Source organism: Trichoderma harzianum (genome assembly GCF_003025095.1).
Source record: "Trichoderma harzianum CBS 226.95 unplaced genomic scaffold M431scaffold_7, whole genome shotgun sequence".
In the NCBI taxonomy this organism is placed as follows: Eukaryota; Fungi; Ascomycota; class Sordariomycetes; order Hypocreales; family Hypocreaceae; genus Trichoderma; species Trichoderma harzianum.
The window spans coordinates 684,044-704,547 of record NW_020209255.1 but is presented as its reverse complement, the minus strand read 5'-3'; the positions used below and the strand labels follow the sequence as shown (position 1 = coordinate 704,547).

At 48.7% G+C, this 20,504-nt stretch overlaps 6 protein-coding genes across 6 annotated transcripts; 4 read left to right on the top strand and 2 right to left on the bottom strand.

The window, feature by feature from the left end:
- Window positions 1-925: 925 nt before the first annotated feature.
- Window positions 926-1,948, top strand: M431DRAFT_6065 (hypothetical protein; the record flags this gene model as incomplete). The annotated part of the gene is made up of 1 exon (XM_024921568.1): window positions 926-1,948. The coding sequence occupies one exon, from the start codon at window positions 926-928 to the stop codon at window positions 1,946-1,948; it is 1,023 nt and encodes a 340-aa protein (XP_024773451.1).
- Window positions 1,949-2,875: 927 nt separating this feature from the next.
- Window positions 2,876-3,978, top strand: M431DRAFT_444049 (hypothetical protein). The gene has a single exon (XM_024915222.1). The coding sequence runs from the start codon at window positions 2,969-2,971 to the stop codon at window positions 3,794-3,796; it is 828 nt and encodes a 275-aa protein (XP_024773450.1). The 5' UTR covers window positions 2,876-2,968; the 3' UTR covers window positions 3,797-3,978.
- Window positions 3,979-4,713: 735 nt separating this feature from the next.
- M431DRAFT_86453 (hypothetical protein) lies at window positions 4,714-6,608 on the bottom strand (the record flags this gene model as incomplete). Its single annotated transcript, XM_024923682.1, has 2 exons — window positions 4,714-5,787; window positions 5,853-6,608. 2 exons carry the CDS (start codon window positions 6,606-6,608, stop codon window positions 4,714-4,716), a joined length of 1,830 nt encoding a protein of 609 aa, XP_024773449.1.
- Window positions 6,609-10,347: 3,739 nt separating this feature from the next.
- M431DRAFT_520719 (hypothetical protein) lies at window positions 10,348-15,312 on the top strand (the record flags this gene model as incomplete). Its single annotated transcript, XM_024920442.1, has 6 exons — window positions 10,348-10,602; window positions 10,718-12,283; window positions 12,379-12,636; window positions 12,660-13,151; window positions 13,202-14,384; window positions 14,464-15,312. 6 exons carry the CDS (start codon window positions 10,348-10,350, stop codon window positions 15,093-15,095), a joined length of 4,386 nt encoding a protein of 1,461 aa, XP_024773448.1. The 3' UTR covers window positions 15,096-15,312.
- Window positions 15,313-15,852: 540 nt separating this feature from the next.
- Window positions 15,853-17,528, top strand: M431DRAFT_520718 (hypothetical protein). Its single transcript, XM_024920441.1, has 3 exons — window positions 15,853-16,530; window positions 16,602-17,004; window positions 17,069-17,528. The coding sequence occupies exons 1-3, from the start codon at window positions 15,868-15,870 to the stop codon at window positions 17,428-17,430; spliced, it is 1,428 nt and encodes a 475-aa protein (XP_024773447.1). The 5' UTR covers window positions 15,853-15,867; the 3' UTR covers window positions 17,431-17,528.
- Window positions 17,529-17,721: 193 nt separating this feature from the next.
- M431DRAFT_495727 (hypothetical protein) lies at window positions 17,722-18,085 on the bottom strand (the record flags this gene model as incomplete). Its single annotated transcript, XM_024917402.1, has 3 exons — window positions 17,722-17,831; window positions 17,883-17,932; window positions 17,991-18,085. 3 exons carry the CDS (start codon window positions 18,083-18,085, stop codon window positions 17,722-17,724), a joined length of 255 nt encoding a protein of 84 aa, XP_024773446.1.
- Between the last annotated feature and the right edge of the window lie 2,419 nt (window positions 18,086-20,504).

Genomic DNA, 20,504 nt, shown 5'->3' with positions numbered 1-20,504 from the left:
AATGTTTATTTCTGTATTTTGTAATCTATATATATTTTTGATTATTCAATTTTTCTCAGCTCAATTGTGGTCTTCAAGAAGCTCGCGTCTCGGAGTTAAGAACCCCCACCAAACTTTGGATGAAGTCTGAGAAGAAGCAGCAATAGCAGAATGCACCAAGTCAATCAAGTAGAGCGTGTTACTGTTACTACAATTCCTACTGTCACGGAAAGATTGAATGCAATCAAAATTCATAATTATTTGCCATATATGTATTTCTGCTCTATAGGTGCTTGCAGATTTAACGTCGCATACGCAGCCTCATCAAAGCTCTGCTACATACTTTACACCAGGGCAACAATAAACTCACCCATTCACAGTAACACTTCTATAAAAAAACGACCCAAATAGGAATTACGCTTAACCTTGTTCGAAATCGGGTTGCACAAGTGCAAGGTACTGCTGGCCTTGACATGTTCAGCCCGGACTTTTCGCGCTTGGGAACCCACCCAGACCAACTCAAAGTCCGAGTCCAACGACAAGAGACCCTGCAACTAGCGCTACTGCCCAAAGGTTGCTCGGAAATACTGATATTGAAACAGCGCATTGGTTGAACTAGAAGATCATTCAGCTTTCAATTTCTCTATTTTTCTTAAAATATTGCGTCTTTTTGGTACGTTATATCGGATTTGGTGTGATTAGAATAAACCCATCTCCGATGCTTTGTCATGTCTTGGAAAAACATCTTGTTGGTGTGTGCATACAAGAGGCATCTATGATATGTCAAGACACATATATATATCAACCAACGGCCAACTGTTGAAACGAACATCGAACTCAACTGCCAGCAACATAACAATCTACAACATCATCACCCAAGTGATACACTACTCTCAAACTACAGCATCTTCCCACTATAACAAAAGACATCACCATCAACATCACCATGTCTCTCCCAAAGACTTACAAGGCCATGGTCACCCTCGAGGCCAACGCCCCCTTCACCCAAGAAGAGCGTGAGCTCAAGATGCCCGGCCCCGGTCAAGTCCTCGTTAAGGTCCTCGCCTGCGGTGTCTGCTCCTCAGATGTCTCCGTCATCAGCGGCCACGTAGGCCCCGTGTTCCCCCGAGTCACCGGCCACGAACTCGTCGGCGACATTGTCGCCGTTGGTGAAAACGTTACCCGCCTTACCGTCGGCCAGCGAGTCGGTGGTCCCTGGCACGGTGGTCACGACGGAACTTGCCGCCAGTGCCAGCGCTCCCAATTCCAGTACTGCGACAACCAGGCCGTCAACGGCGTTAGTTTCGACGGCGGTTATGCTGAGTACGTTCTGCTAAGAGATGAGGCCGCTGTGCGCGTGCCCAAGGAAGTCGACCCTGCGGAAATTGCGCCGTTCCTGTGTGCTGGCGTCACTGTCTTTAACGGAATCCGCAAGCTGCATGTTGAGCAGGGAGGAAATGTCGTTGTCAACGGTCTCGGTGGACTGGGTCATCTTGCCGTGCAGTTCGCCAACAAGATGGGCTACGAAGTGATTGCCCTCTCATCGGGCGACGACAAGGCGAAATTTGCTAAAGAGCTCGGCGCCCACCACTACATCAACACCAAGACTTCCGATGCCGTCGCTGAGATCCTTAAGCTGGGCGGTGCTGACATCATTGTGCAAACCGCTCCCAACCCGGAGATGGTCAGCGCTCTCGTCAAGGCCTTGGCGCCTGGAGGAAAGCTCTTGAACCTGACTCTTCTCGGACCTGTTCCCATTGACACTGTTTCTCTGGTAATGAAGGGAACGAGTGTTCACGGCTGGGCGAGTGGACACGCTATTGACAGCGAGGAGGCGATTTCGTTTGCTGTCAGACACGGGATCCGATGCTTGGTCCAGCGATACCCTCTGGCGGAGGCGCAGAAGGCGATTGATGATTTGATTGCGGGAAAGCCTCGGTTCAGGAACGTGTTGGTGATGGACCAGTGAGGGGGAGGCAGCTGAAATAAACATCCTTTTCCATGTGCGGCACTTGTCTAAGTGCATCATCTAAGTTTCAGTCGTGAAGTGAACCAACAAGGTTCCAGGGCCATGTGACGGCATACTCCACCTTGTTCTCCAGGAACATTCCAGTCACTGACAGCTTGTAGATCGCCTCACCTCACTTCAACCTCATATGTGTCATTCCAATCAAAACCAGCTGAATATCTCATACGGGCACTATTTTCTATTCCTTTTATCTGTATCAAACTATCTCTCTCAGTTGTATTCCACGATATCCAAACATGCAGTCTTCCACCTCAAAGTGTCAATTTCCCCTTCTCGAATGTTCCATCTCCTATCATTAGAAATCCCCCTCCAAAACTCCGCCGGTGCGGGACCCCGCCACAGCCGCTCTGATGTAGATTTCAGGGTCCAATTACCGCTTTCTGCCAGGCCCAATCCAATGCTCCCAATATCATTGGAACCTTGAAATGCCAAACATCCACGGCGCCAACCCAAACCTGCTCCTTTGTCTTTGTTCCCTTTCTCTCCCCAAAATAATCACGCGATAAATCTTGCGACAAATCGTATCGCTAGCCATCTCTTATCAATGCCTTGGTGAAGATAGACGTTCGTTCATTTACCAGTCCATTTTCCCACCCCCTCCGCGGCCTGTGTGTGATGCGCAATCGGGCACCAGCTCTCTACAAAGTCTGGTGATACAAAGACACAACGTGCGACGGCAGAGGTATATAAATCCTGGAAGGATTGGCTGGCCGGAACAGCGCAGCGCAATCGAATCCCCTCTCGTGGGCATGCCTTTCTCCCGCTGTTAGGCATAACATCAATCCTACCTCGGCTTCTTTTCGTTGCGATCAAACCCGTTTATATCGCCCTCGCTTCTCCATCCAACCTACCTTATATAATACAATACAAATATCGCCTCCCATACCAACATGTCTAAATCGCTGCAACTCAAGGAAGAAGGCAACCGCCACTTCCAAGCCGGCGACTACATCGGTGCCGATGGCCTCTACTCCAAAGCGTAAGTCCCAATTCAACCTCTCTCTCTCTCTCCCCTCAACAACAAACCCCCAAATCTCACACAAAAGCATCATCAACAGCATCATCGCCGACGCCAAAAACCCAGCCCTCTACACCAACCGCGCCATGGCCCGCCTCAAGCTTGGCCACTGGGAATCCGTCATCGCCGACTGCCAGACCTGCCTCGCCCTCTCCCCCAGCAACATGAAGGCCCACTACTACCTCGCCCAGGCCCAGCTCTCCATCCGCGACTTCGACAGCGCCCTCGAAAACGCCCTCGCCGCGCACAAGCTCTGCGCCGCCACAAACGACAAGTCGCTCGGCGCCGTCACGGCCATGGTGCTCAAGTGCAAGAAGGACCGGTGGGGGGATCGCGAGAAGAAGCGTCTGCGGTTGGAGCGCGAGGTGGAGGAGCGCATGCTGGATTTGTTACGGAGGGATCGCGATGAGATGCTCATGGCGGAGGAGAGCGAGATTGAGCGCAGGATGATTGAGGAGGAGGCGAATGAAAAGATTGCGACGCTGAGCAGTGTTTTTGAAGCGTCTAGGTCGCAGAACCAAAAGAAGCGCGAGGTTCCTGACTGGGCTATTGACGACATTAGCTTTGACATCATGGTCGATCCCGTCATTGTAAGTTTTCTCACCTTGGATATTCACTTATACAAAAGAGACAGTATACTTATATTTCCCCACAGACAAAAACAGGCAAATCCTACGAACGCGCCACCATCATGGAGCATCTCCGCCGCCACCCCTCCGACCCCCTCACCCGCGAGCCTCTCTCCGCCTCTGACCTGCGGCCCAACCTAGCCTTGCGGCAGGCGTGCGAGGAGTTTCTGGAGCAGAATGGCTGGGCCGTCGACTGGTAGCTTTCTATCTTTCGCCGCAGACAGCTCATGTAGCTCGAGTGGTATCACTCAGCTCATTCGAGCAACAATGGCTTCTCTTTCTGCCTTCGACATGTTTTCGATTATATTGTAGCGGGCGATGCGAACAACGATCCCAGCTTCTCTTCTTGTGGAATTTTAGATTGGTATGGTATAGGAGCGGCATTGGCAATCAGTGTGATAAAAGGTATCGCATGGCGTTTATAAGATTTTTTTTTTCTGTTTCTAGCAGGTAGCGTTGTCATTTTTACCTGTAAATACACTTCTTTCTAGCTACCAGATGGATAATGGATCCGTACTCTTCTTTTTCAATAATCATATTTATCAGGAATAATAGCTGTCCCAATCATGTACATCATGTATTGCTAGTCCAAGCACAAGCTCGTCATGAGTTATCCTGTTCTATACCCCATATACAAAAGCACATTGCCCCCCTTCCCAACCGTCATTTGTGTTTGCACAAAAGCACGATGCCGCCCTTTTTTCTCCATACGCCCAGAGCTAAACGCATATATCTTTAAGCCCCTTTACTTTGACTTTGCTCGCACGCGATGTGGGTATCCGCCATGTCATGACTGTCCGTCCCAGCCCAAACCAAGAGTAGCGCTCCTCTCTATACCATGGACCATGTAAGAGAGAGACAAACAGAGAAAAACACAAAGAGATAAGAGAGAGAGAGAGAGATTAAACAAAAGCAGCAAAACAAGAACAACACGTCACAGATAAATACACAGTGTGCAGCGTCGAAGCCAGAAAACCGCAAGACGCATGTTCATCAAATGATACCGAAAAACGCCGCCAGAATGCAAAATGTCACCACCACTTCCCTAGTTTCCTAGCCTAGATGAAAGCTGGGGGTGGAGGCTGTGATCCTCCATCTGGTGGTCCCGGCGCTCTTCTGCCGTCACCACTAGGCTCCTTGACGAGCCCGACCTGTTCCTCTTCAGAAGGCTGGGGCGTCCGTCGAAAGACTTTGTTGAAGGAAAACGTGCGCCGGTTCCCGTGGGGTGGCGGTGTTGGACCAAGAAGCTGGGGGTCGACGAGACCTGCGGCGCCGTGGTACGCAGTGTCTGGGGAGAAGTGCGTCTGCTCGCGGGTCGGGCCATAATAAGCGCCGGCTTCGTCATCGGGCTTCTGCTGGGGCATAGCAATGTGGGTGAGGGGCAGCGGATGCATCGGGCTGCGGACCTTGTCGATGTTGCCGTACTGGGCCTCTTCGTCATCATCCTCATCCTGCTCGTTGACCACGAGGACGTGATGCGGGTGGTTGCGGGACCGGCGGCCGCGGATTGTGCCCGCAATGTTTGCAAACATGTTGTGGCGATCATGCTCTGCGAGCTCCTCTTCCGTTGGGAAATGCGACATGCCCAGAGGGGGGTGAGGAGTTGGCGGAGCTGGAGAAACCGGTATCGGGGTTGAGAGCCTAGTTGATCTGGTGCGCATACTGGACGCAACGGTTCGCCTTCGCCTTAAGCCATCCCATTCGTACATTGGCTGTCCATCCTCGCTGATGGGCGCCATGGCCTCGGCCATTTTCTCCTCATGAAGACGTTTCAATTCTTCGGCCTCCATCCTTAGTCGCGCGTTGGAAAAGCGCCTGACAATAGCGGCCGCGCCTCGGATTGCATCTGCCTTTGGCTCCGTCTCGGGCTGTGCCTGTTCGGCAATGGTGTGAATCTGGTCCAGGTCTCCGTTGAATACGGCGGTGTCGGGAACGTCCTTGGCCGACTTGGAGAGCTGCAGTAATACGACGCCAGAGCATATCGTCAGGAAACCGAGCACAACCGTAACTATTGACTGGGCCGTCCCCTTGAAGCCTTGGAATAAGACTGCAGATGTGATGATGGTGGTGCTAGTGAAATAAACATAATAGGTGGGTGTCACGATGGCGGCATTGAAGAGATTGAGGGCTTTCTGCAAGGGGAAAGATGTGTCAGTTTCACTCTCTTGTTTTCAGGAGGTGGTGTCGGCAGACTCACGTTGAGGAAGATGATTTCGGTCAGCAAGGTGCCAATAACAAAGACGAAGAGCACCCATAGGAACCACTCCTTATACTGCGGCTTGCCACTGGCCCACGCAATGATGGCTGCACCCAGGCCCTGAGTCGACACGACACTCAAACCGCCGATCCAGCTGCAGATTGAAATGTAGACCAACATATTCTTCTTACCATACTTGGGTCCAACGAAAAAGGCAACAATGACGGATCCGACGAGAATGACGCCCGTATACGACAGAAACCCCGGCGTTATGACATAGTGTTGCATCTGCTGGATATCGGCGACTGAAGACTCCTGCGGCGCGTTCATGACGATGACCACAGAGCCTACTATGCATAGAAAACAGGCAACCTTTCCAACCAAACTGAGTCGCTCCTTGAGGAAGATGGCCGACAGGATCGTAGTGATGACGACGGACAAGGCGCCGAGCGGTGTGACTAAGATGGCGTCGGTAAAAGCATAGGCGACAAAGTTGCAGACCTCGCCAATAATCATGAGAATCATCCCACCCCACCAGAAAGCATTCTTGAGGTAACCATAGCCTTCGCCAGCAACTTCGTTATACTTTGCGTTTGCCCTCAGCAGGCCAACCTTTTTGAGGACAAATGACGTTCCGATAAAAAGACCCGATCCTATGGCCAAGCCAATGCCGATAGCCTTGTAGTATCCCGGTCGCACAGAGCCATCACCTCCCGGCACGATGCCAGATCGTGCGAAGAGAAGATCGTCGTCCATGGTGGGTTTCGATCAACAGGCCCGAGCTGGGCGAGTTGAAGAAGGCGTGGGAGGAGAAAGCGCGAGAGGAGAGGAGAAGAGAGAGAGGAGGGGGGAAATATGAGAATCGGTTTCAAATTCGAGCCGGATCACATGGGCGAGTTTGCGGGATCGACGGAAGAACAAAGAGATTCGATGTGGCTATGTTCGAGAGGATGGATGATGCGACGAAGTGGCGGTAAATCGAGGGCGGCTGCGACGACGAATGCGATGAGGAGCGCAGGGAAAAGGGTCGAATCGGAAGCAGGCGCGTAAACTATGAGGAGAAGAGAAGAAGAAATCCACAAGCAGCGAGAGAATTGTTTGTTATTATGCAAGGGATGGAGGTAAAGGTTGAATAGGAAAGTTTGAAGAGAATAAGATAAGCTGCGCGGCGATGGGCGTCTGTTTAGGTATTGGAGATGCGCATGTGGCTTGAAGGGGGTTTATGGCTGCCCACATGCTGTAGCCCAGAAGGCGGGGGGGAACCGATGGACAGACAGCTCCAGCACAAGCTTGAGAGCTGCCAGGGCTGGGTTTGGCGCTATAAGGGGGCCCCTAGCCAAGCCAAGAGAAAGTGAGGGGTGGCGCAGTTTTTGAGGGTGCCTTGGGTGCACCACTGTTAGGGCCGAGATAACGGCTGGAGCTGATGGATGAGTATTGACTATGTAGAGATTGGAGAAAGTGACCGAGGTGCTGCATGCAGGTCAAGCGGTTAACATCAATGGAGGCCTTTCCGCTGCGTGTGCCTGCAGAAGGATCTGCTGGTGATGATGTTGTCGAGTTGAGGTTACATGTCCATCGCCATGTGCTCCAATAGAATCTTGATATCATTGCTGCTACTGGTATTGTTGTGACTATTACTGCATCCAGTAAGTGGTTGGCGGTTAGTGCTGCTGCCAATGCACATCAAATGCATCTTTGCCCAGTCCAAAAGTCCAAAAGGCTAAAGCCAAAGTCACGACTCGCCACAAGTGACGCCGAGGTGTACTTTCTCGTACAGAGGCTATAAATAAACTCTACCTACAGCAATTGATGGATAAAAAAGCTCGTGCTGTGCTAAATGCAAAAAAAAGACTCCGTCAATACGCGTACCAACGGCACATGCGCTCTCTGCTCTGACAGCAATACGAACCTTGAAGCCTCTGCGCTCAATCCCGTTGCCCAACCAAATCCAGTATTACTCGTGCGCCCTCAACTCAACATTCCTGTCTTAGCCCTGCTGGCTGGTTGTATGCAGGTGAACCTCGGGCGGCCTTACGAATACGACGAGGGTCCCCCTGCTGCCATCGGGCTCTTCCATCGGGCTCTTCCATCGAACCAACCAACCCCCCAGCCCCCCCTACAAAGGACGCCAGATTTCCATGCTAACCCGCGTGGGCAGTTTCTGACTTGTAGACTATGATGCCTGGCGTGCGAAAACTTGCCTGGATTGATTGAGCCGCCACAGATCAGCTGCTGACGCAACGGCTACGGAATTGAACGATTTGGCACAGCCTCCATGTGGCTTCCTCGTAACTGCAAGCTGAGAGACCATTCGCAGCAATCCGAGTGCGACAAAGAACAACGACGACAATGCCAAGCATCGGCTAGGCCTATCCAACGGTTCATGTTTCAAAGTACATGTGCGAGTACTTTTGTCGACCTGCGAATGTTCTCAATTGAATCTGATTTCTCCAATTGCTGCTAATTTTATCAATTTTAAAGCCCTAGCCTAGCGCATCTGGCCCCTGCATGGACGGTCCATCTGGATGCTACGTATCGTCTCCTAGTCGTTCCAAGGCGATTGAAAGTTCAATGTTTCCAATCCATCTCAAAGAGCGTCCAGCAGTTGAGACTTGGTGCCATTGGGTCACATCATTGAATACCAAATTACATAAAGTAACTGGATAGTCCTCTGACACTATTCACGCCAGCAGCACTACACAATTTTCCGCGGCCATTACCCGTAGCAACCGGGATGCAGGTGAGCTGAGTGCTGACTACATCACTAGCCAGCCACCACCAAGCTGGAATCACGAATCCTTTTGGCCCAGGGCTGCAGGCATTGTCTAAAATGGAATCATCATCTGTCATGCTTTGGAATTTCAGTTTTCGCTGCGCTGTCTCGCTTCTCGTCTCTTGTCCGCCTTCAGCCCCTAAACCGCATACCCGGTCAACAATGCGGTCTGCTTTCCACGTTCAGAAATCACCTGAGCTCATTGAATCAATGGACCAAATTGATGTCTTCAACCATGTTTGTGTTAAAAAAAGACTCCTGAAGCAGCAATTGCAACATTCCAGCCCCTCCTCCGCCCGCCTTATTGGGCCCCCCCCGCAGTGGTTCTGCGGCGCTTCGTGGCCTCTAAAACGCCGCCAGATTCAACTCTGCGACACTGATACTGCGTGTGCCGTTTCATCTTTCACCACTGTGCATCTCAAAACACACTCGCCCGATCAGGCGCGCAACTTTTGATTCGCTTACCTCAAACTGTGATTCATCCTTGGGCTCTGCGGTCAGTCGTGAAACCCGATTTCGAATTTTCCCACTGGCCAGCGTTTGTTGCACTCGGAACTTGTTTTGTAGGGATCAGCGCTCTTTCGTCATGCAATCCGATTCTCTTCACACACCGTGCTGGGTTTTTCCTAGCTTGCATTTGATCTCGTAGCCGAGACGGTGGCAGGGCTGAAGTAAACTTCCGCTTACACACATTACTGTACGAGGCAATTTGTGCGATGCTTTTGCAGGGGAAGCCACGATGCTATTCTAACTATCAAGTTACCTATTTTCAGGAAGCAGATTGCCCTAATATCGATCTGGTTGCCGCACAGCCGATGGTAAGATTATTCCCGAAAGCCGAAAGACATGGTTCGACAGGAAGCTGGAAATACAATTGTCCCTTTAAATAGATGCCTACGGTAGGTAAGCCCGCCCAAAAGAAGTTGAGCTCAGATCATGTGCATATACGCACCCAGCAGTTGAGCCTCAACTGTCTTGCAGGGCCCTTGGCGGTTTAACCCATCAATCTATTTAGCCGCTTTGTCCCTATCCAATCTGCCACAACCTTGGTCACTGGAGCGGCTGGAAAGGCTCACACGCTGCCTAGGAAGGATTGATGATGCATATGTGTTTACTAATCACGTTTGCTTCCTCGAAGCCCGCGAAACTGATTGAAACTGACATTAGTTCTTAACCATCCAGGTCAACTGTTAGGTGGTTTGGATCGAGAGTGGCACGAAACAACATAACGATATGTTTCTCTTTCTCTTGCGAAATTCCAGGTCCTTATGCCAATGATTCACATTTATTCTTTCTACATTTCCTTATTGTTCTATTATGCTTCAACACAGTCCTCGTTCTTCAAAATGCAATCTGGACATTATTTTCGAGCTTCCTGTCTCCCGCGGGGTATGGTATTTCGCAACATGTGCATCCATCTAGTGACTGTCATGTGCTGTCATGGCCAGGGTTAAATATTTCGCTAGTTGAGGTAGGATCGAGTTGTTTAGCATAGTCGTATCCATCGTATTATTATAGCTGCAAATGCTCATCAACCAATCAACACTTGAGAGGATTCCCACCGATTTTCACTTCATCCTACATAAGCTGCCTAAATTCTCCCCTCTAGGACTTGTGTGAAATTTGGGAATGGGATTTAAAAGAAATACGTTGCCTTTTTTTCTTTCTTATTAAACAGCATTCGAACTTTTACTGCGAACAACTGTTGCTGATTCCGCAGCGATGGCGGATCTCAGCATTCGTGGCATGTGGGATGAAGCCGGCAGGCGATTTCAGGCCCGCACAGAAAGGTCTCTAGACCTGAAGCCACCCAAAAGTATAGACGACATTCGGGACATGATAGAACGCCGATATGACCCTTCATCTCCGGCAGACTCAGACTCAGACGGAGGCCATGAACGAGCTAAACGGATTGGCCTAAATATCTTGTCCTGTATAAAGCTCTTAGGTGGAGTAGCAGCTCAAGGAGCAGAGTTGGTGAATGAACATTAAATCTCTTGACGCTTAACTGCCTATTTCTAATGACTTGAATGTATTTCAACCTGCGGGTGTTTGTTTCAACGCCATTTCTCTACTTCTCGATGTTCCACAGTCAACCCACGAGTTTCATGGCACGATTGATGCCGTCTTCGGAATTGTTGGCCCCACGCTCAGTCAATTCAAGATTTACGAGAGGATCGAATTGTTCAATACTATCGACCCGGAGTTGAATACTGCCATTCACAAGGTCATGATCAGTTTTGTCGACATTTGTGCTCTGGCAATAGTGCTCCGGAAAGGTAGCAGGTGGAAGCGGTTCAAGGCAGCAACAAAGCAAGCCTTACTGAATGATGACTCCGGCTTGAAGGATGAGATTGAGCAATTTGAGAAGCTTGTGAAGGGGCAGCAGAATGTCCAAGCTACCTTGACTTTGGAGGTGGCTCTAAGTGCTAAAGCAGACCTTGCTACCATCTTAGGCAAGGCCTGTGAGACTGGCAAGAGGATTGATGACATTGCAATTGGCATCCTAGATCTGAAAGAGGCAGAGACAAATCGCAGCCTGGAGAAATCGAGACAAGAGAACCTCACAAAGATTCGAACCAAATTAGCAATCGAGGAGAAGAGCATCAAGGCGTCCAAAGATGTCTGTGAGAAGATATGGCAAAGATGCATAACAGATAGTGGGGATTGGCTCCGAGACATGGAAGACTACCAGAAGTGGTCTGATAAGTCTACCAACGATGCAAGTCCATTGCTGGTACTAACCGGCGAAGCGCACTCGGGAAAGTCAAGTGCAATGTCGACCATAGTACACCAGCTCAAGGCTGCCCACGAGTCTCAGGGCCAATCGACGGCGCGAGCCCTTGTTGCTTATTATTTCTTCCCTTTCTTCGCTAAGAAAGCAGACGACGACAAGCGGCCGGGAACAACTGCGGTGAAACATATTGCATACCAACTTGCTGAGCAAGACTCTGGTACTGCCAAAAGCATGGCCGCATTTTGTGACGATAAACACAGTGAATCGTATTTTCGAGATTCTAGCTGCAAAGAGCTTTGGCGCGAGCTTAAGATTGGGACGCCGAAGCCAGGAACCATGCATTTCATCGTTATTGACGGCCTGGATGGGTTGTTTGAAGGGCATCCTGAGGCCGCAAGCCACTTTCTAGATATCTTCGAGACAATCCAGAGCCAGACGTCCACTGGCAGCGATGGGAATCGGGTACGACTGATTGTGAGTGGGAAAAGCGATAATTTCCAAAGAGAGTCTCTCCAGTCGGCCCCCAATATCGAGATTGAGAAGTACAATGGCTCAGATATCACATCGTACATCTACGAAGAGCTGACAAAGACGAATCTTTTGCAAGGCGAAGAGTCTGAAACAACTCGTCTTCGAACAAAAGTGCACGATCGGTTACTCGAAGAGGCCAAGGGGAACTTCCTCAAGGTGCAGACTGCTCTGGAGAAGATCAAAGACTTGATCATGTCAGATGGCTCGGAGGCTGAGATGGACACCATTCTAGACGAGTCCAACCAAGATAAAAGGACAATCTCTGAAAACGTCATTCTCGAATTACAACAATCTCTCAAGCCGCAGTCCATCGAAGAACTGAATGAGCTTTTGATATGGATCGTATATGGCTTTGTATACTTTGACGCTGCTGATCTGGAAGCTGCACGGGTAAGTGAGGTTGTGTCGTTGCGTATTGGCAAGACTGAGGTAAAACTAATCATTTGTTGTTCGTAGTTCCTCCGCTTCGGGACCGTCTCCTACAGAAACTTGAGGACAAGCTGAAGGGCATGTATTCTAAACTCTTTTTTTCTCACTACGGAAATGTGGCCATATTGCCATCGATCGAACCTCTCATTACCAAAGAAAGGGACCGCCCACGCATTAGCGAAGATGCACCTAAAATCTCCCTCAACCTGACCATCTCTAATGGCGATATTACAACTGTACAGAATTTCCTCTGGAGCCTTTTTCAGAAATCCATGGTCGAGAAATTCGAATTTGAACCATATCTGGCCCTACGCGTTCCGCCGCCCGGGAAATCCAGGTCAACGAGTATGACGCTCATCTCGCTATAGTGAAACAGAGCCTGCGTTTTCTCACATCTCCACCGGATGAGAGGACAAAGCTTTTGGGCACCTATATCGTTAGAGAACTTCATGGTCACTTGGAAAGGCTAAATCAAGCGGTTGGATACGACCAAATCCTTGCATCTGACAAGAAGGAGATTGGAGACGGTCTTTTTGCTCTATTTGTCTCCGGTGACGTGATAGAGAAACATTGGGAGTCGTTTAGCAAAATTGATTGGGTTGGCCAGAGTGACAGAATTGAGATATTCCGCAACTGGCTGAAGGATCCGGACGCAATTGGTCACCTTGGCAGACTTGACAAAGACTGGCTCAGGACTGTAAACTCGAGCCAGAGGCCAAACCGAGAGCTTCTTACCCCTATGATGAAGACGGTTGCGGAGCATTGGCTGCTAGATAACAAATGGCATGCTGGGACCTGTTTTCATGCTTTGCGTCTGTTTTTGCGACTCGTAAGCTACATTTCAAGAACAATTATGATTGCTGTACTGACGCTTTGTAGGATACATTGGAGAAGCCATCTGAGGACGAATCAGCTGTACCGACGACCCAAGCCATCTCTGAGGAGCTTGAGGCAGCCGAGAAATGGTGTGAGGAGATGCTGTCGCCAAAAACCTTGGGCTCTCTCTGGTACGAACGACTAGGAGAGGCTGCCAGATACTATTACGAGCCCGACTGGGCAATCGTAAAGTTCACGAAAGCAAGTGAGTGTGACGACGCAAGCATCAGCTTCAAGAGCCTGGCCGAAGCATACTATGATAACGACGAGCTTCTCTCAGCATGTTCATCGATGGAAAAGGCGCTCGATGTGGTCAACGCAGCCGAGACACCGGATAAAGAGGAACTGAAAAGCATCTACCTACGCCTTGCATTTTGGTATAATCACTTACAGCAGCCAGACCGCGCTATTGTGCATTATGAAAAGGCACTTGAAGTAGACCCCGATAACCAAGAGGCCCTCAGTGGCATATTGACCACCTCTATTGCGTCAGGTGCCGAGCAAACGATTTATGATCTCATACTTAATATGAGTAAATTAAGCTCCAAAGAGCCTGGTCTCGACCAGTTGGCCTCCACCATACTCGATCAATCACTCGATTACAGCTACAAAGCACCACTGCGCACTCTGGTCCACAGGTGTCTTTCACAGCAAAGCTGTATGGCTGCTTTACTAGACGCAACGGATCAAGCAATTGAAGCAGCACGGAAGAAGGGTATGGAGATTGAGCTTCTCGCATTGCTTCTGCTCCGCGGCCTAGCCTCTCTTTTTAACGACTTGCAAGACTCACAGTCATCGCCGCAAGCAGTGGCTTTCTGGATTGACAGCTATACTACCATGGACCAGCTCATTAGGAAGGTCGATAATGAAGAGGACGTATGGAGATATCAAACCTTTTATCGCAGTATTGTCGGCCACCTGAGTTCTTACTACTTTGAGCAGGCCAGAAAATCGTCAGATCTTTCTGAGTATTATCTCAAGTTGGAAGAGCTGCGGCGTGGTTTCCGCTTCCCTGGCATTGAAGGTATTCACGCAGCCGACCTATTCACCTCCGCCTTCCACACTCTTCACGGCAACAGAGCTGCAGCCAGAGAAACAGTCAAGCAGTATATGCGGATCTCTATGGACAATTTATCTGACGACACTGATGAGAACGACTACTGGGCGGCGTACATTCAGTTTAAATGTCTTGCAGCTTCCGGGGATGATTTGAAACGCATTGACGGCTTGGTCTCTACTTGAGCCCATCGAAACGGATGTTGTAGCAAAAGCACTCAATCTTGAGGCCGGGCCTCAGCAATGGCTCATTGACGAGATGACCAAATTCGTCAAGGCAAAATGCCCGCTCGGAGCCACGCAGAGTGATAGAGTGAATGCGGTCAAGACCGAACTGGAGGCTCGACTAGCCGCAACGAGCAAAGAAGGAGATGAACCTAAGCAAACAGAATTGTGTATGGAGATTCAGAAGGCTCTGGCGGCTTTGGAATCAGTGCAGGTGCCGGAAGGAAGCGTGACAAGTGATACTTCTGGAGAAGTTACCGTCGCGCCCTTGGAGAGCAAAGACATTGCGAAAACGTTTGGTTATACTTGCGACGGTACATGCGGTGAAACACCGTTGGACTTTAACAATGGCTTGAACGTATGCAAGTACTGCTGGAACGTGGGTTTCTGCGACGAGTGCTTGCCTCAGCTCAAGGCGAACAAGTTGAAGAAGATTGTGTGCAGCCCTAGTCATGAATGGCTGGCAATCCCCAAGTGGAATCCTAGAGGCAACGCGGCTGCTCGGGATGGCGTAGTTCAGGTAGGTGGAGAGTTGGTTGACGGCGTCCGCGTGGGTGGTGAGACCGTAACAGTGAAGGAGTGGTTAGCTTCACTGAAGAAGGAGTGGCAATTGTAGAATGCGGCCGAGGCGATCATGTCGAGTGTCTATACGGTGTTTGATCGCAATTTAATATGCTTGATGTGGTCACTAACTCTCAATATGTCGAAATGATTACATTAGTTGGGGTGCGGGTGTTGGCGACTCTTCTCAGATTGAGCTAATAGAGGCAGCCACGACATACGTCTCTCTACTCAATTCCTCTGAATGTACTTCTATAAAGCTTGAATATAACCCTTCTACTATCTATATAGTTCGCTTAGTCAACCTTGGATTGAATGGTTACTGTGATGAAGTCGTCTATCGCGGGTCTCGAGTTTCTGCGTCTCCCTTTAAAGCCACCATTCCCACCCCTTTCAAAGGAGAAGGGGTATAGCTTTATATGTCACCAAGAGGCTCTGCTTCGTATAACTTGCGCCATCGATGGCCATTTATAGAGTGCGCGTTAATACCTGCAAAGCACTATTGGATATCGAGCCACACTTCTCTCCACGCACAGCCTCGTCATTGGCTCTCGTAGTAACCCTACAGGATCCTTCATGGTCAAGCGCCAGGGTCCTGCCGCATAGCCGATAGCTTTTGTCGCGATCAGGCTGTTAAACATGGCTTGTAGGAATACCAAGCTTTAGCCCAATCAGCCTCGCTGTCGCATCGTGGACAATTTTATTCCTACGAGCTCCTCGAAACTTCAGCAGAAATCTCACGATGCGGTGTGACTATTTATCTTCAATTTCAGCGCTCTCTCCTTCCCTGTCTACCATCTCCGGGCGATATACCGGGCTGGAATGCCATGAGTACGATTTTTGGCCGTGATGCTTCTGGGCTGGAGGTACAGCTACCGGATATTGGTGGATTGGAGGTACGACCACCTGATGTTGGGGGTCTAGAAGTCTCAACCAAAATCCAGATCGCGCAGGGATTGGAAGCATTCAGCGGCTATGACGGTTTGGAGGTGGTGAATAATGGACAGAATGGCATCGGTGGAACCAAAACCCAAGACTTTATAGAAGAAACCGAACCGAAACCACGGAGAAAGAAGCTGTGGTTCATCCTAGCAGGTGTAGCTCTGCTGCTTGTGGTCGTGGGAGCCGTGTTGGGCGGTATCCTTGGATCGCGACATAATCACAAGGCTCCTGCGAAAACACGAGGAGCTTCCGCCACTCCAGAAGCTTCTGGCAAACCTCCAGGTTCTTCAGATCCGCCGCTCACTGCCGTCTATGCGACCTCGGGTATTGGCGTCACGGGTTGGTGGACAGGCTCGTCAAGCTTCACCATCCGCTTGATCTACCAGAGACACAATGGAGATCTGCGTCTTATGCGGTACCACTCTGGAGATGGTAAATGGTCAACACTGGCCAATTTGACGGGTACAAGGGCCAAACTAGGGACCCCAATTGCAGCATCATGCTTCAATATACCATTCTTTTTCTTCACTCCAGTGACGAGCAGTAATGTGGGCCTTGTTTTCATTAATCTCCTCAGTTTATATGCCTCTGCTAACGTGAGCCGAGCTCAACTACATAGAACTTTACGCAAGTCGAAATCTTTTATCTCAACGAAGCAAACGAGATGCAAGAGTTCTATTTCAGGGAGCAGGACTCGCCTTCGCCTTCAGCACAAACTTTTAATGGGAGCGGAATCATGTCCTCCAAAGGGTGGAAAGCAGCAGGTGATTCGAAGATTGCATCATACTGGCCAAGCGTCATCTTTCAAGATGACAGTGACCAGATGCAAGAGGCGTACTATGCCAATCTGACATGGGCGCAGAGCGAAGTAGGCCTTAAATGCCAGAACAATTCAGCCTTTGCAGAAGTGCCTTATTCCGTAGCGGCTGGGAGGTTCGGAGGTGAGAAGCTTATCTATCAGCAGGATGATCAGAAGCTCCACATCGAGGAAAGAAACAACTCGACCGACAAGTTTAATGTTGGTGAGTTTGTAACCCCCATCTTTGGTATTGGAATTCTCAAATTCTCATGCAGTGACCAATACAGGTGCACCATCCATTACTATCCCAGCAAACGTGGCCATGGGTGCGTTCACCGTTCCTCGAGACTCTGATACAACTGACGGCGCTATGAATACCTATATCCTCTGGCAAGATAGTACAGGTGCTCTCCAGATGACTTGGGAAGATGATGATACTGGATGGCGAACCTCATCGACGCCTGCCTCGCTTGGTGGTCCCGACAAAGGCACGGGCATATCTTGCCTCGCACCAACTCTCTGGGCCGTGGCTTCTTTATTGTCAGACTACGGTATGGCTCGCTGCTATTATTTGGTAGATGGGGAAATAAGAGAGGTTCAATATGATGGTTCCAACTGGTCCGTGATTGGAAATGTGCAGCTAGATTAATGTTTTAAGAAGCATTCTAGTAAGGGCGTATGGCAGATTAGAATGTTCGCTGATATCGGTTTTGATGATTTAGCTAGATTAGAAAGAATGAAACAAAGGGAATGTTTAGTGTCTCTTATACCGCTACATGTAGTTTGATCTACCGTTAGAGCTGATATGCATTAGAATCACGTCGTAGCGATCATCAAGTATGTGGGCTCATTTTTTTATTTATAGAAAGAAGCTGCATAATAAGGTTCAAGCTTTCTGACATGAATTTCTTAAATTAGAAGCTTATCCCATTTGTTTCTCCTAACAACTGTAGCCAGGAAGTCCGGATTCGCTGGTTGCAAGGATTCCCCAGGGAGGGTTGCAGTAGTTTCCGTTATTGGCATTGTCTTGGTTAAACTGATAAAACCACCCTGTTTATTGTTAGTACTCTTCATGCTATATCATTGAAGCGCAGTACGAACCATTGGCACATTGACAAACGGCGTAATTAATACCACAGCCAGGGTCCTCACTAATTGATCAAACATTAGCTTATAACGAATCACATAGAAAAGCAAGCGTAGACCCACAAGGCATAGCAGCCAGAAGCCACTTGACGCTCTGTTATTGGGCTTGCAGTTACAAAAGCAGCGGGAATAGTCAAAAGAAGAGCTGAAAATTGCATGTCGGATTAAACAGTGAGATTAGATTTAAAGCGTGGTTAAGAAGCTTTGTGTATCCTGTTGTCGTTGTTTATTGGGCTTGAGCTGTGATTGTTTGACGTCCGAGGGAAGAACGAGCGTTGATATTTATATTCATTTTGTATCCAGCAAAGAGTGGAATTTCACATTGATTCCATCTTGTATGAGTCTCTTTGGCTTCGCATGAATATGGATTGGACCGAATGTGTAGATGTAACACCACATTATCCGGGATCTTCAAAAATATCGACATATTTGGAACATCGATCAACTCGCAGGTATCCCCAAAAGGGTTTCTGGTATCAATCCTTTATAAGAGTACTGAAAAAACGTCATCCCAATGATTATTTTTACAAAATGGATTTGAAGGAATATATTCCTTTCGGCGCTGCCAGCGCATAAACTTCCTCTATTGCCGCATAACCGTGATCCTTCGCTGTCGGCTCGTCGGTGGTGATGAGGGGTACGAAGCATCCCCCTCAGTCGACACTTTTATCCTCCAAATTATCGTAAGTTTATGTTTATAATCTACTCAGCTGACTTGCATGTAGGTACATCCAAATGACGTCTTTTGTTGAATATTCTCACAAACCTTCCGGTAAAAACGGATGTTGCGGAACATTTAGGATGCATCAAGAGCTGAAGGATTTATAAATGTAACCAAAGTGCATCGCCGCTCGTGTAGCGCCCAACCTCGTATAAGTGTGAATGTCTGAAGCTTAGCAGGCGAAGCTGTTTGTCGGATGATGATGTGAGAAATTAAAAATATCCGTGCCGTAATAGAGGAAGTTGAGCCTGTGACGACTTGAATCTCCAGAGCGGCACGGAAGGGGAACGTTGACAAATTGATTCGACGGAATGCATAGAGGTAAATCAGAATAATAGAAGAGAAGTCTTCGGCAATTCCAATTGCTAACTACACATATCGTAATGAGTCCGAGTGCTTTGTTTGCACTCTAGCATACAGATATTGTCAACTTAGGACAAACTATACCTAGGTATAGACTGCCGAGGGTATACCATAGTCATTTCTATGACCAAAGTCTATCTATCAAAACTCTAGTTAATACGGTATAACCATGTATATCGCCATCACTATTACTCTCTAGTTAGTTCGTCTACTAACTACTGCTATCAGGCCCGATTGTTGAGAGTTCGGACCAGCTTAGTTCTGATTCAGAATCTTCATATTCCGGAAATGAATCACAGTCCCATCATCTATGAGCTGGGATATAGATTATGTTTGTAAGGCAATGAACTTCACCACCTCCCTCGTTATGCGAGTACCAGTGCTCAATGCAGATGACATCCAACCCGCTTGCCCATACACATTGTCAGTTGCCTGTGCCATGACGTCTACGCCATCAATGATTGGGCTACCAGGGATTCGGTGACAGGCACTGTGAATTTCTGTTAACAACTCCAGTTCAAATATCCTAGTATAAAGTTATAGCGTGTTTAGAGCTATAGTTTCTTTTGTGGTAATATCCCTTCGAGTGGCGGAGGTAGAATCCAGTTTGAAACACTGCCATAATAAGAGCCACGTAGAGATGGATAATGTCGAAATCAGAAGCCTTTCTGTCGTACACATCAAAGTGTACCTCGACTCTTCCTTCCATCCCAGCTGCTCGGTTTCTTTGTATCTCGAGCATTTATGCCGAGCTCCAAGCCCTTTCCCACTTCACTGCCGGGATTCCTGTCATCAGTGGGGATGATCAGCTACTTCCACTCCGTCAACATCTGTGAAAGATCTTTCGGGCAATCTCCATACGACTCCAACAGTTAATGTTCTGAGCGGAGCCAAGTATTGCAGCGAGCTTTGGACATCATCAGTGTCATCATTGCAAGCTTCAAAGTCTTCTTGAGACGCCGGGTTTTTGAGAGCAATGCTTAAACGGCGACGATGGTTGTTACCAATAGTCACCCGAAAATTTGGATCCAGCCGAATTGGACCATCCTAATTTATCATCAAGATCACTACTGCCTTCTATATTGACGACGCTATCACAGTTACTTTCAGCCTGGATTTCAGCTTTTAAGGCAAGGCTAGGCCATATGATGAAAGTCCAAAGAGTTACGTGATAACACTTTAACGATTTGCGCGCCTTGTTCTAAGATAAGGGTATTTTACCGAAGCTCTCGAGCACGCTTGAGCGCGTATGGCCGGGGTATGCAAAGCCTTCTCAACTGTCCTCCATCCCTTTTCAACTAATATGGAGATCATATATACTTGGCTATCTTAATCCATTTATTTCGAATATCATCGCATATAATCCCACCTTTCGAGACAGACAGAATAGAACGCCAATGTCTCGACCATAACCACAACTCTACGTTTGTCCACGCTTGGGCGGAATTCAGCATGCCTACCGATAGACAATCCATAAGATAGGCACCTCAACT